This window comes from Thamnophis elegans, chromosome 13 (genome assembly GCF_009769535.1).
Source record: "Thamnophis elegans isolate rThaEle1 chromosome 13, rThaEle1.pri, whole genome shotgun sequence".
In the NCBI taxonomy this organism is placed as follows: domain Eukaryota; kingdom Metazoa; phylum Chordata; class Lepidosauria; order Squamata; family Colubridae; genus Thamnophis; species Thamnophis elegans.
The window spans coordinates 19,223,214-19,235,871 of record NC_045553.1 but is presented as its reverse complement, the minus strand read 5'-3'; the positions used below and the strand labels follow the sequence as shown (position 1 = coordinate 19,235,871).

General features: G+C 40.0%; 1 protein-coding gene across 2 annotated transcripts in view; it reads left to right on the top strand.

Annotated features, from left to right (window-relative positions):
- The window catches only part of LOC116517054 (tetraspanin-15-like), a 65,683-nt gene extending 64,230 nt beyond the window's left edge, over positions 1 to 1,453 (top strand). For both annotated transcript variants that reach the window (XM_032229821.1, XM_032229823.1), the window contains one exon: positions 164 to 1,453. In XM_032229821.1, coding sequence (XP_032085712.1) covers positions 164 to 397 — 234 coding nt within the window. In that variant the 3' untranslated portion in view covers positions 398 to 1,453. The remainder of the gene's footprint in view (positions 1 to 163) is intronic.
- Positions 1,454 to 12,658: the final 11,205 nt, after the last annotated feature.

The following is a 12,658-nucleotide window of genomic DNA, read 5'->3' as shown; positions in this document are numbered from 1 at the left end:
TGGTGCAGGGTCTCTCCCCACAGTGGAGGGCTCATCCTGTCCCTTGATTTTTTCACTCTTTAGCTACAGGACTGGCTCTCTTGCTCACTGCATCGCAGGCAACCAACCCAGAGGGCCAGGTGGCCCCATTCTAAGGGGTCCTGTCTCCCTTTTCTTCTTGCAGGTCTTCGGCTTGGCAATGGCCTGGCTGCATTGGCAGAAGCTCAATGAGATCCATTCCCAGATGGACACTGTGGACTTCAAGCAACTGGACTGGAGTGACTTCAATTTTGCCATTCTCGACCTCACAGGGGCCGGCTGGTGCTGGTGCTTGCCTCGAGAAGGTGGCTACATCCCAGTCTGTGACAAAGAGAATGAGAGCGAGGTTGAGGCCGCCACCAGCCACAGCAAAATATGAAGCCCTTTGGTCGCTTGCGGTGCCTGTTCTGGAGGGCGAGGACTGTTAAGAAAAGAGATAGGCGGGTGTCATATAGCGTGCTTTGCCTTCTGAAATATACACAACCACTCAGTAATTGTTTTTGCATACTAGGTTGAGTTTAAAATTCAAATAGGTTTTTCCAGTTTTGGGACTCTGAACTTTTAATATATATTTATTATTATTTTTTTAAAAAGTTGAAATGTAGCAGCTTTTTTATTTTATAGTTTTTAGATTTTAGAACTTTAGTAGAAAAAAAGAATCCCGGGTATTTTGTACACCAGATGGTTAAAATATTGCCCCTGCATTTTCCTACATATTACCTAGTAGATGGTCCAAATTTTACACTTGCTTCAAACTTAATTAATGCTTTAATTTCCCTAAAAAAGTCTCTTAATGACTTTAAAGCAGTTTCTTCACTACAAAAACCCAAACAGTCAAGAACCTTGTAGTGCAGACATTTTCAGTTCTTTCTATTTTACAGTCTACAGTACTAATATCACTATCAAAAAATTCTGATGACCGTGAAAAGCAAAGATGATAGGTAAAGATATATATGGATTTCCAAAATAAAAGAAATCTTATTTTCTCATTTAAAAAATTGCAAAACATATACAGATCTGGCAATCCCACATTTTTTGCCCCTTTGAAAATTAATGTTTATGTAACCAATCAGATGCAGCTTAGTCAGTGGATCCACAATGAACTGGTGTCGGAGGACAAAGCGTGTTGTTACCTTCACTGAAGTTGAGCAGAGTGCCTGAAAAAGAGTTCTGTACTGATGAAGAAATGCCCTGTGCAGATGGCATTTCCTCGTTTTGAAAAAAGGCCCCTGTTGAACAAGGTGCAGAAGCACTTGTGGAATCTTGTTCTTTTCTAGTCATCCTGCTTTTTAATTTTGCTATGTATATATATTCTTTGCTTCTATTTTTCATGATGTTTGTAAGCCCGTATTTGTAATCAGGATACCTTGGGAGTGTAGTGACTGATTGATCGATTGACTGATCGGTTGATTGATTAAATAAACAAGTGATTGGATGTGGAGTTGTGTTCATCTTTGGCAGCAAACACAGTATCTTTTGCATCCACAAAGGCTTATCAATAAGTGGATAGACACCCTCGTGGGTCACAGTTCTTGTCATCACACGTGTGGGAATCGTCCTGAGTGCATCAAGAGAGGTGAAGGCGGTGAAATGGTTAAAGCACCAGACAAGAAACCAGGAGATGCTCTGTTCTAGTAGTCTTCAACATATAACAACAACTGAGTCTCTCGGGAATAGGGCAGCATACAAACCAAATAAATCAAATCAAATTTAAAAAAAATGAATCCAACATTTATGTTGCTGAGCAAAACAGTTAAGTAATTTTGTCCTGTTTTATGCCCTTCCTTGCCACAGTTGCAAAGTGAGTCACAGCAGTTGTTAAGTGAGTAACATGGCTGTTAAGTGAATCTGGCTTCCCCCTTCAGTTTGCTTGTTTGAAGGTCGCAAAAGGGGAACATGTGACCCCGGGACACTACAACCGTCATAAATATGAACGAATTGCCAAGCAGTTGAATTGTGATCAGGTGAGCACAGGGATGCTGCAATGGTTATAAGTGTGAGAAACGGTCATTAGGCATTTTGTTCTGTGCAACTGGAACTTCAAACAATCACTAAGTGAATGGTTGAAAGTCGAGGACCACCTGTCCTACCTTAGGAGGAAGCCCCTCCTCCTCAACTCCAGGAAGAAGAAGGCCAAGGCAAACAGTGCCCCAAAATCTTCTCAAGAGAATGGCAGCGTCTTGGAGGCGCCCAAAGTGAAGAGACGTACCTGAGACTGATGGAAACCTGCCAGCCAACCTCAGACTTAGGAGAGAGCTGACTGGACTCATTTGGGGAAGACTTTCCTGCCTAAGGCACCACTGCAGGAAGGCCTCGTCTTGGATAAGCCCATGGGGCCACCTTGAACACAACCTCTGCTGAAAAACAACTGATGCCAGGCTGATCGTTCTGTAGTCCCCTGGATCTGTTTTTCTTCCTTCTTGGAAATTGGGAACCACAGCAGCTCTTTTCAAGTCCTCTGGAAGTCCCCCGGTGCTCCAGGATCTTTGAAAGATGTGGTTCAGGGCAGTGACGTGCGGTGGGGTTTACGGTTGGTGAGGCAAGAGTGTGGCGGTGGTGAGAAGCAGCGTCCCCGCCACTATCCCCAACAGAGGCGTCTCACGTTTATGTCCGCCATAGACACGAGACGCCACTGTTGGACACAGCGATGAGGACGGAGGAGGCGGGGGGTGAGGCGGCAGCCGGCGGAGAAAGGGGAGAGGAGGAGGAGGAAAGGGAGAGGGGAGCAGGATGGGGTTCCCGATGGGGGGGAGAGGAGAAAGGGAAGGAGAGCACAGCAGGCAAAAGAAAGAAAGCGCCAGCCCGCCAGCAGAGGCAGGTAAAAGATCGGCCTCTGCTGGCGGGCTGCTCCTCTCTTCTCAAACAAGGCTGCCCTCCCTGCCTCTCCCCCTTCCCTCTCTTCTCAAACAAGCTCTTTCTCAAATTGAGAGTGAGTTTGGGGCTTCCTGGGCGGGGGGCTTCCTGGGCGGGGCTTACTGATGGAAGCAGCTTAACATATCAGCTCCCGAGTTCCTGGTCATGTTATCTGTTTAGACGATCGTCTATCAGACGTCTGACAGGTATCTTAACTCTTCGGGCAAGAAGGGAAGAAGATTAGTTCTGCTGTGCAAATGCCTTTTGATCTTTGCAGCTTCTGTGTCTGCGGAGAGAGGGGGGCCAGCCGAAGGCAGAACAGTATCCGTGCTGGGCATCTCCAACTGCCTTGTGCAGTACGAAGTAAGCATCCTCCCACTCAGAACAAGGCTTGAACTATTTGATTTTAACACGAGCTGAGTCTGTATGCGAGAACTTTAATTGTTTATCCAAATCCTAGCTTCATTTTTTACAAGACCCTCTTCCGTTAATCTATCTACTTAAAGAGGCATTTAAAATGGCGACCAGCCTGTTGAATTCTTCCGTAACAATGATTATTTTCTTAATCTCCTTGTTAAATTCTACAGAGCTTTAAAACTTCAAAGGAAGGGAGTGATTTATTACTCTGCCTCACAGCCGGCCAGCAGAGTTTTACTAATTAGTTTCACTTTTACAAGACTCTCTTTCTTCCATTAATTCTGCTAATTTAGAGACACTTAAAATGGCGATGAGTATACTGAACTGTCTCGTTACAATGCTTATTTTCTGAAACCTTTTGCAAAGTCCTACTGAGCCTCAAAAACTTCAAAATAAAGGGGGAGATTTAGTACCTTTTTCCATAGCTCTACAGTGGGCCAGTAGAGTTTTACTAATTGCTTGAAGAGAAAACTTGGAATGGCCTCAAAACCAAATCCTAATTTGAAACCCCCTCCCTCAGCCCCCAGAAGCACATCGCCAATACCTAGCACAAAGTCGTAGCCTCCGCTCTCTATGCCCCCTACTGGAGATTTGCTAACGAAAGAATTCTTCTTGAGGGAATTAAATGAGGCTCTCAACACTCAGACAACTAAAGTGGAAGACAAACTTAAAGACTTTAAAGAGGAGATAAAAGAGGAGATAAAAGAACTTAAAGAGGACTTGTATGATAAAATTGATGCCAGGGTTGCTAAAATTAGAGATGATATGCTGGGGCTTGTAACTGTACTGACAGAACATGTTTCCGGAATTGAAGATAGTCTAGAGGATCTTAATGAAGCCAATATCAACTTGACATCGAAAACAGAGGTGGTGCAACAAAAAGTTGAAAATGCTGAAAAAGAAATTATTATGATACAGTACAGGCAAATGGAACTGGCATTAAGAGTATGGGGGTTGCGTGAAGAAAAACAGGAGAACCTGAAACAGATTCTTTCAGAAGCTTTTGATTGTCTGCTGGGAAGACCGGGGGCTAAGTTTGACTGGCAAATCGACAAGGTTTACCGCGTTAACTCTTGGGTGGCAAAGCAGAAGTAGCTCCCTCGAGACATTGTTATATATTTCACTACATGAGAGCTCAGAAACACGATTTTACAAGAGTCTTATAACACTAAGCTCCAAATTGGGGGTCAAGACCTGACTGTTTTGAAAGAGATACCACCTCAAATGCTAAGAGCCAGGAGAGATTATGCTTTTTCAGTTGAAGAACTTAGAAAACGTCAGATACAGTACAGATAGGACACACCATTCGGCATTATACTTACATTTGATAGGCAAAGATATCGTCTCAACTCCGTATGGAAAGCCCGAGATTTTTACTATAATATTTTGAAGGCTGGACATCCTGCACCATCTGGACCCGGAGAAAGACCACAAGAAGGACAAGACAGACAGCAAACCACACAACTACCAGATAAGATGGATCACCCCTCTCTGCTAGAAGCGCAAGGTGTTATAGAACAAAGACCTAGCCGTATGATTACCAGACGAATGGAGAAACAAGCTAAAAGGCAACAACCTCAACAATCACTGGCCATCGATCAAGGAGCTACAGCAACAAGTCCAGAAGCAGTGGGAGGAGCTAGGTCAAAGGTTAAACAGGCCATGCAGGAGGCTCTAAAAAAGCTTCAGGTAACCAAAGATGACAACTAAGATTTTAACATGGAATGTCAATGAACTGAATTCTCCACAGAAGAGAAAGAAAATATTTCACTATCTTAAACAGTTTAAGAATGACACAATTTGTTTGCAAGAAACTCATATTAAATCAACCGATCAAAAATATCTGATTACCCAAGACTTGGTCAACATTTTGTAGCTTCTGCTATGGAAAAGAAAAATGGTATAGTTGTATACTTAAGAAAAGATATGAAACCTGAATTAATTGAAGCAGATCCCTATGGAAGATACATTGCGTTAGATCTAATCCTAGAAGGGAAAAAGACATTGCTTTTGGGAATTTATGCTCCTAATCAACAGCAAGACGGATTCTACAGAAATCTTCATGCTAAATTAGTACAGTGGATTATAGGTCTTGTATACTATTGGGTGACTGGAATGGCGTTATAGATACCAAGAGAGATAAGAAGATTTCTCGCCCAAATACTAAGATGCGAGCAAAGCTACCTAAATCCTTTTTTGACATGATGGATGACTTTGAACTGAGAGATATCTGGCGAAAAAGAAATGCAGAGGAATATGATTTTACCTTCTTTTCTGATAGACATCTATCCTTTTCTAGGATTGATTTCATACTAATCACCAATGATTTGCTTTCTAGGGTGAAGAAGACAAAGATTGCGGCTAGGGTCCTTTCGGATCATAATCCAGTTTGGATGGAATTGGGAGGGGTGGTACACGCAAGAAGATCTTGGAGATTGAATGAAAACTTATTTAGATACGAAAAGTATATCAATGATTGTAAAAAATTGCTAACCGAATACTTTGTTTTTAATATGAATAAGGGTACACCTATGGAATTCGTATGGGATGCAAGCAAAGCATATATGAGAGGAGTACTGATAAATATAGCACATAGACATAAACAAGGGGTAAAACGAATAGAATTGGAAGAGGAAATTAAGAGGAAAGAGCTGGAGTTAACATTGAATCCAGGCGATACAAAGGTCAAGGAAGCAATTGCCATATTAAAATCTCAATTTGACATGTTGATCTCTGACCAGGTATCTACTAGTTTGTTATACACAAAACACAATACTTTCTGCAACGCAAATAAACCTAGCTTATCAGATTAGGAAAAAAAGGAAATCTCGAAATATATCTAAATTGACCTATAGAGGAAAGAAAGTGTTTCAACAGGAGGAGATTCAAAAGGCATTTCGGGAATTTTTTACAGAGTTGTATAAGGGGGATAAAATTAATGATTTAGATATAGACAAATATTTAGATAAAGGGAAAATACCCTTAGTTAAAGAAGAGCACAGGCAAAAATTGAATCAACCAATAACCTCCGGGGAAATTTTACAGGTAATTAAGCAATTAAAGTCAGGGAAGGCACCAGGCATGGATGGCTTGACAGCGGCTTACTATAAAAATTTAGAGTTAGAAATGGTAGAACCTCTTAGAGAATTATTTAATAAGATTCAAACGGAAGGTAAGGTGCCTCCATCTTGGAAGACAGCTTTTATATCTTTGATACACAAAGATGATCAAGATACTTCTCAAATATTAGCAAATAGGTTAATGCTGGTTATTCAACAATTGGTACACGCTGACCAAACAGGTTTTATACAAGGGAGACAAATGAAAGGTAATGTTAGATTAGTTATTAATACATTAGAATACTTGGGAAAGAACAATCAAATTCCTGCTGCGTTCATATTTTTGGATGCTGAGAAAGCCTTTGATCGAGTTAATTGGCAATTTCTTTTGAAGATACTGCAAAAAATGCAGATAGGAGACAGTTTTTTACAGTCAATTAAAGCAATATACCAACAGCAAACAGCTCATATCATAGTCAATGGAAGTTTAACAGACTCTTTTCAAATTGGAAAAGGTACAAAACAGGGCTGTCCTTTGTCCCCACTATTGTTTATTATAACTTTGGAAGTGTTGAATAAAATACGGGGCTTGGATGGTCTAAAAGGAATTAAGATTAGGCAGCAAGAATACAGAGTGCGTGCTTTTGCGGATGATTTGGTCATAATATTGGAACAATCGCAGGAATCCAGTATGGTTTTAATGAATATGATTAATCAATATGGTCAGGTGTGTGGTTTTAAAATAAACTTAGGGAAAACAAAAATATTAGCTATAAATATGAATACTAAACAAAAGGAAGAATTAGGAGGAATGTTAGGATGTGAGGTAGTCAAAAAGGTCAAATATCTTGGAGTTAATATTTCAACCTCAAATGGGAAATTATATAAGTATAATTATGAACCACTCTGGCATAGCATACAGATAGAGATGAAAAAATGGGAGAAATTGCACTTATCTTTGCTGGGAAGAATAGCGGCAGTGAAAATGAACATCTTACCAAATTTTTTATTTCTTTTCCAAATGTTACCAATACTCAAAAAAGATGTGAATCTTTTAGAATGGCAGAAGGGTATCAATAAATTTGTATGGGCAGGAAAGAAGCCGAGGGTAAAGCTGAAAATAATGCAAGATGCACGCAAGAGAGGAGGCTTGAAACTACCCAACCTAAAACTATATTACGATGCAGTGGTATTATCCGTAATTAGTGATTGGATCGACTTAACCAATGATAGGATATTGAATATTGAGGGATATGATCTGGTATATGGTTGGCACCCTTACCTGTTATTCAACAAAAAACTGGACAAAAACTTTAAAAGTCATATTTTAAGAAATGCTTTACTGCGAGTCTGGAAAAAATATCAACATAAACTAAATGACAAGATACCCATGTGGGCAATTCCTAGACATGCAATTGAAAATATGAATATAGCACAAAAACAGGATAGAACTACTTATAGACAGCTCCTCATCTTGGAAAGGGGGGCACTACAACTAAAATCCTTAGAGGTATTGAAAGAGGAGAAGGCAGTTCAAACATGGTTCCAGTATGGGCAATTACAGGCCAGGTGGAAAATAGATAAAAAAATTGGTTTTATCCAAGTTGAGGATAATCTATTTAAACAAATAAGAGACCAAAGTTTAATGCATATAAAGAGGATATATAATGTATTAATACAGATGGATTCGGAAACAGAATTAGTTAAAGATTGTATGGTAGAGTGGGCTCAAAATATTGAAGAACTGATAATGTTGGATACATGGGAAAGAATTTGGGTAAGAAATGTGAAATTTACACAAGCTCAAAACCTGAGAGAAAATTTTTACAAGATGTTCTATAGATGGCATTTAGATCCTAAAAAGTTGGCTTCTATGTATCCGAATTTACAACCCAAATGTTGGAGATGTGGTTCTCTCGATGCTACATATTTCCATATATGGTAGACTTGCCAAAAGGTTAAGGCATTTTGGATAAAAATATGGTGGATTACGCAAAATATTTTTAAAAGAAGGATAAAGTTTACTCCTCAGTTATTTTTGTTAGGTATAAGTACTGACTTTACAGCGGTAGAGATTAACTTGATTTTGCACTTAATAACGGCAGCAAGACTGTTGGTGGCGCAATACTGGAAGAAGGAAGACTTTCCTACAATTCAAGAATGGACATTGAAAGTCACAAATTTAGTCGAAATGGCTAAAATATCTGCATATCTTAAAGACCACTCAAATGAGAGATATAAACGAGACTGGAAAAAATGGATTGATTATATACAAAATAAATACAGGACTAAGAAATTCCAGAAAGCCTATGCTTAAGACCAGGAATGATTTAAGTTGTTTAAAGCTAGCTTAGCAAGAAGGAGCTAAGCTCAATGTAGAGATGTTATTAATTTCTTATTCTTTTCATCTCAATATATTTTAGACTGTGTTTGTTAAAAATCTATTCCATGTACGGGTTCTGGGAAGTCGGGGGGGGAGAATGTGGGGGGAGGGGGGAGGGACGGATATATATTAGGTTAGACAAGAGGTGTTAGATCTCAATGTAATATGACTTCACATGTATACTGTTCTTTTTTTAACTTCTCTTTAAAAATAGGATAGGCTAAGTATATTGGCATGAAGTGGAAATACACCAAGGAGCGGAGAGGGTGGGAGGAGTGGGAAAGAAGAAAGAAGGGCAGAGAGGGATGGGAGAGAGGGTGGGAGGGAAAGGTGAGAAGGAAGGGGGGAGTGGATGTGGAGAGAGGAGTGGTAAAGGGGGAGGGGAAGTAGGGTAGAGGGGGATGATGGAGGGAAGATAGAAAGTTGAAGGGTGATGGAAGAAAGAGGTGTATGGAGAGTGGAAGAGTTATATTGGGTTTCTATTTTCTGGGGCATTGTTGACAAGAGGAATTGATGCAATTATTGTTTAATGCTGTATGGCGTTGGCTATGTACAGTATACATGTGAGTGTATGAAAATGAAAATAAAAAAATTGTAGAAAATGAAAATGAAAATTGAGAGTGTGTTTGTTTGAGTGAAACACACACACACACACATACACACAAATTACAATAAAAAAATTACTTACAAATTACTATAATTTTGAATTCCTCCCTCCGTCCGACCCACATATCTTTTCCAGCTGTGTCACAGAGGATTTCAACTCTCCTCTTGTCTGCCATGATGAAAATGTAAAAAATGTAAAAAGAAAAAGGCAAAAGCTGCTGCTGCCAGAACAGGAGGAGGCGAGAGAACCACGTGCCTCCTTTGCATAAGGAATGTTTCGCCTTTTAACCCTTGCTTAACTCTGCTCAAGTGATCATAAAGATAAAGTAAAGGAGGCACGTGGTTCTCTCGCCTCCTCCTGCAGTTAAGCACTAAGCAGAGTCATCCACTGTGACTCTGGCAGCAACTACCTCAGCCTTTTTCCTTTTAATTTTTTTTCTTTTCATCATGACAGTGGTGAGGGGCCCTGCCTCCCCTGACTGCATGTCCCTGGTTCAGGGGTCCCGAGATCATGCCTGCCTCCTCTTTCAGAACCTTGGGCTGTAATCTATCTAGTGCCTGTGAGTACTTATCTAGACCAGACAGGAGTTCTCTTATTTTCTTGCCTATTTTAATTTGTATTCCTACTCTGTTTTTTACATTTATGTTTTTGGTAGGTTGAGATATATTATCTTTGTGCGTGAAGACAAATGCAAAGAATGAATTAAGCAGCTCCGCTTTCTCTATACTGCCCTTTATTTCCTTGCCGTCTTGTCTCATTAGTGGACCCGTTGTTTCCTTGACTTTTTCTTTTTTGTGTGGTTGCACCACCCCCTCGTGGTCACAAACTGAAAATCTATTTGAATAATACAGATGCAGAGCAAGACTGGCTTGGAATGGTAGGACGTGGTGGCAAGAAGACTTTCACCAACCACAAATAGGGAAGCTGCAAAAGTTGTGAGAGCAGAGGACCACCCCCAAGTCGCTTTTTCCAATGCCACTGTAACTTTGAATGGTCACTAAATGAATGATTGTAAACTGAGAATTACTTGTATTTTATATAAAGCTGAAGCAAACCCCCAAACACTGATAATGATCAATGGTCTCAGGAGTGAAATGCCTGCGAGCAAAGAACCAAGCTCAGAGAGCACCAAAGACTCCACATTTTAGCCTGGTGCTACAGAGATTCTCTACTTTTGGATCTCATCCTGCAAGTACAGATATGAAGCAATTGTCTTTTCCCCTGTGTTTCCCTAGAAGACGATGCTGTTCTTTCATTTTGTTCCACAACTGAAATGATTAATTTGAATTCTTGTTACCCTATGTTTTCCTGTATTTAATTTACCTGCTAAGAGTACTCAATAAAGCTTGAAATCTCCTTCCTCACTGGTGTATTCATTGTCTTCGGATTCTCAAAGAACTGTTTATCTGCACCTGGTCACTGTCTGACACTTGGCGAAAATTCACATATATGGGCACAGAAAGATGTTCTGATATCGAAGAATGACCACTTCAAAGTGCTAGAAATCCTCTAAAACTTCAATGACTTTTTACTTCTTCCTTAAAGTAGTTGTGAAAAAAGATTTCTCCATTACGTGAAAGGGAGCAGGGGACAGAGGTGCTTAAGAGCCAATGGAAGTTGCTGGGAAACAATCATCAAGTGACACCATAGCTAAGCCCATTTAAAGCAGGATGTCTAAGGAGATTTGCCCTAAAATCTTATCAAGGTGTTTGTCACATTTTTCTTTTTTAGTGGAGGTGTATTTCATTCTATGGTTTTATCCTCAGTTCAAATTTTGTCTCCACAATGACTTTTCTAGGCAAGCTGTTTGTTCTCTTTCAGCCTTGGGTGAGGATTAATAATACATAACTTATTGGATATTGAGAAAGGTTACAACTTAAATTTGTATGCAAAGGAATTATCCTAAGAACACTACACTTAGCGTTATTACTTTAAAAAAAGGATTCCATCAAGGAACTGTACTATGTTTTCAGACTAGTGATAGTGGGAAAACTCCAGAGGCCTCAGGGATGTGTGGGGTGAGGACTCTGTTTGCCAGGGTTCCAACAGATTTGCTCGTTCAGACCATTCACCTAGGACCAAAACATTCAGCAAGTGCACTTTCAACCCTGCAACCAACAATCTCAACTCATCCAAGACCTAGAAACAAATTCTGCGTAGTATCTTTATCAGCTGTGGGATAATTGGCTACTTGAAGTTGATTGTGCATTAAATGGGTCAGAATTTGTCTGAACATGCTCATGTATGAACTTGAGAAGCATCCCATGATCCAGTTTCTTGCTGCTCTGAAGGGATCAATCCACGTCATGTCACACACATTTTCAACAGCGAGGCTGCTGCAACATTTATGGGTCGATACGATCCCAGCATCCATTGGCCTCTTGCTGGCTCAGAGAGCTGTCCAGGACTCTGTAGGATTCAAAGCCTGCAGCAGCTGTCCAGGAGCTGACCAGTCCACTGAATGTAGTCTGGAGCATTTCTCAGGAAGGTTCAACTGTAAGTACATTGTCTGAATGTACATTCAGAATTTTTTGAATGCTTCAAAGGGAGGGACTTCTGAATAAAGGAAGTTACCACAGATGCAAGAAGATATTCATCCGTACTATTTGTAAAAAAAATGGTCTGAATTTTTGTTCCATTTTTGCTTATAATACTAGAGCCTCAAACTCTACTGCAGGATTTTTTTTAGTTCATTGAGTTGTGCTTAAAGCCATTTATTTAATTTATGCTATGATGTGTAATTCATAAAAAACATGGTTAAACCACTTACCATATTCCCTGGTGGCAGTTTTAATATATATTCCACTTTTAATATACTTTCATATCAATCTACGTACTTTTCACCTAACTATAATAAGACAACATTTTCTCTTGATTTTCTCAGTGTGCAGCAATAAACAGCCTGTGGATGTCAGAGAGAGGGAGGGGCCGGTGTTGGGTTCAAAGTGACTTTGGAAGGGATTGATTTTCCTGCCATGAAATGTAACTACATCTTTCCCAGTCGCCCATAAAGGACATTTGGGAAATTAACATGCATTGAAATAATAGAAAATACTTGTAGCTTTAGTTTTAGATTTTGGCAGTCTTTTGTCTCCAAGCTTCTTTCAATTTGGTCTCTGAATGTTTCCTTCCCAGACTGGTAGCGGTGGCAGCAGCAGCAGGATTTTCTTCTCCTCTTCCTCTGTAGCTTATTTATGTCAGTTGAATGTTCAGAAACATTCAGAAACTTCATTGAAACAAGCTTGGAGAGTGTACGTGTGCCTTCGATTCTATGTTGATTTCCAGAAACTGCCTGGATGAGTCTCCACAGTTTTCTTGGAA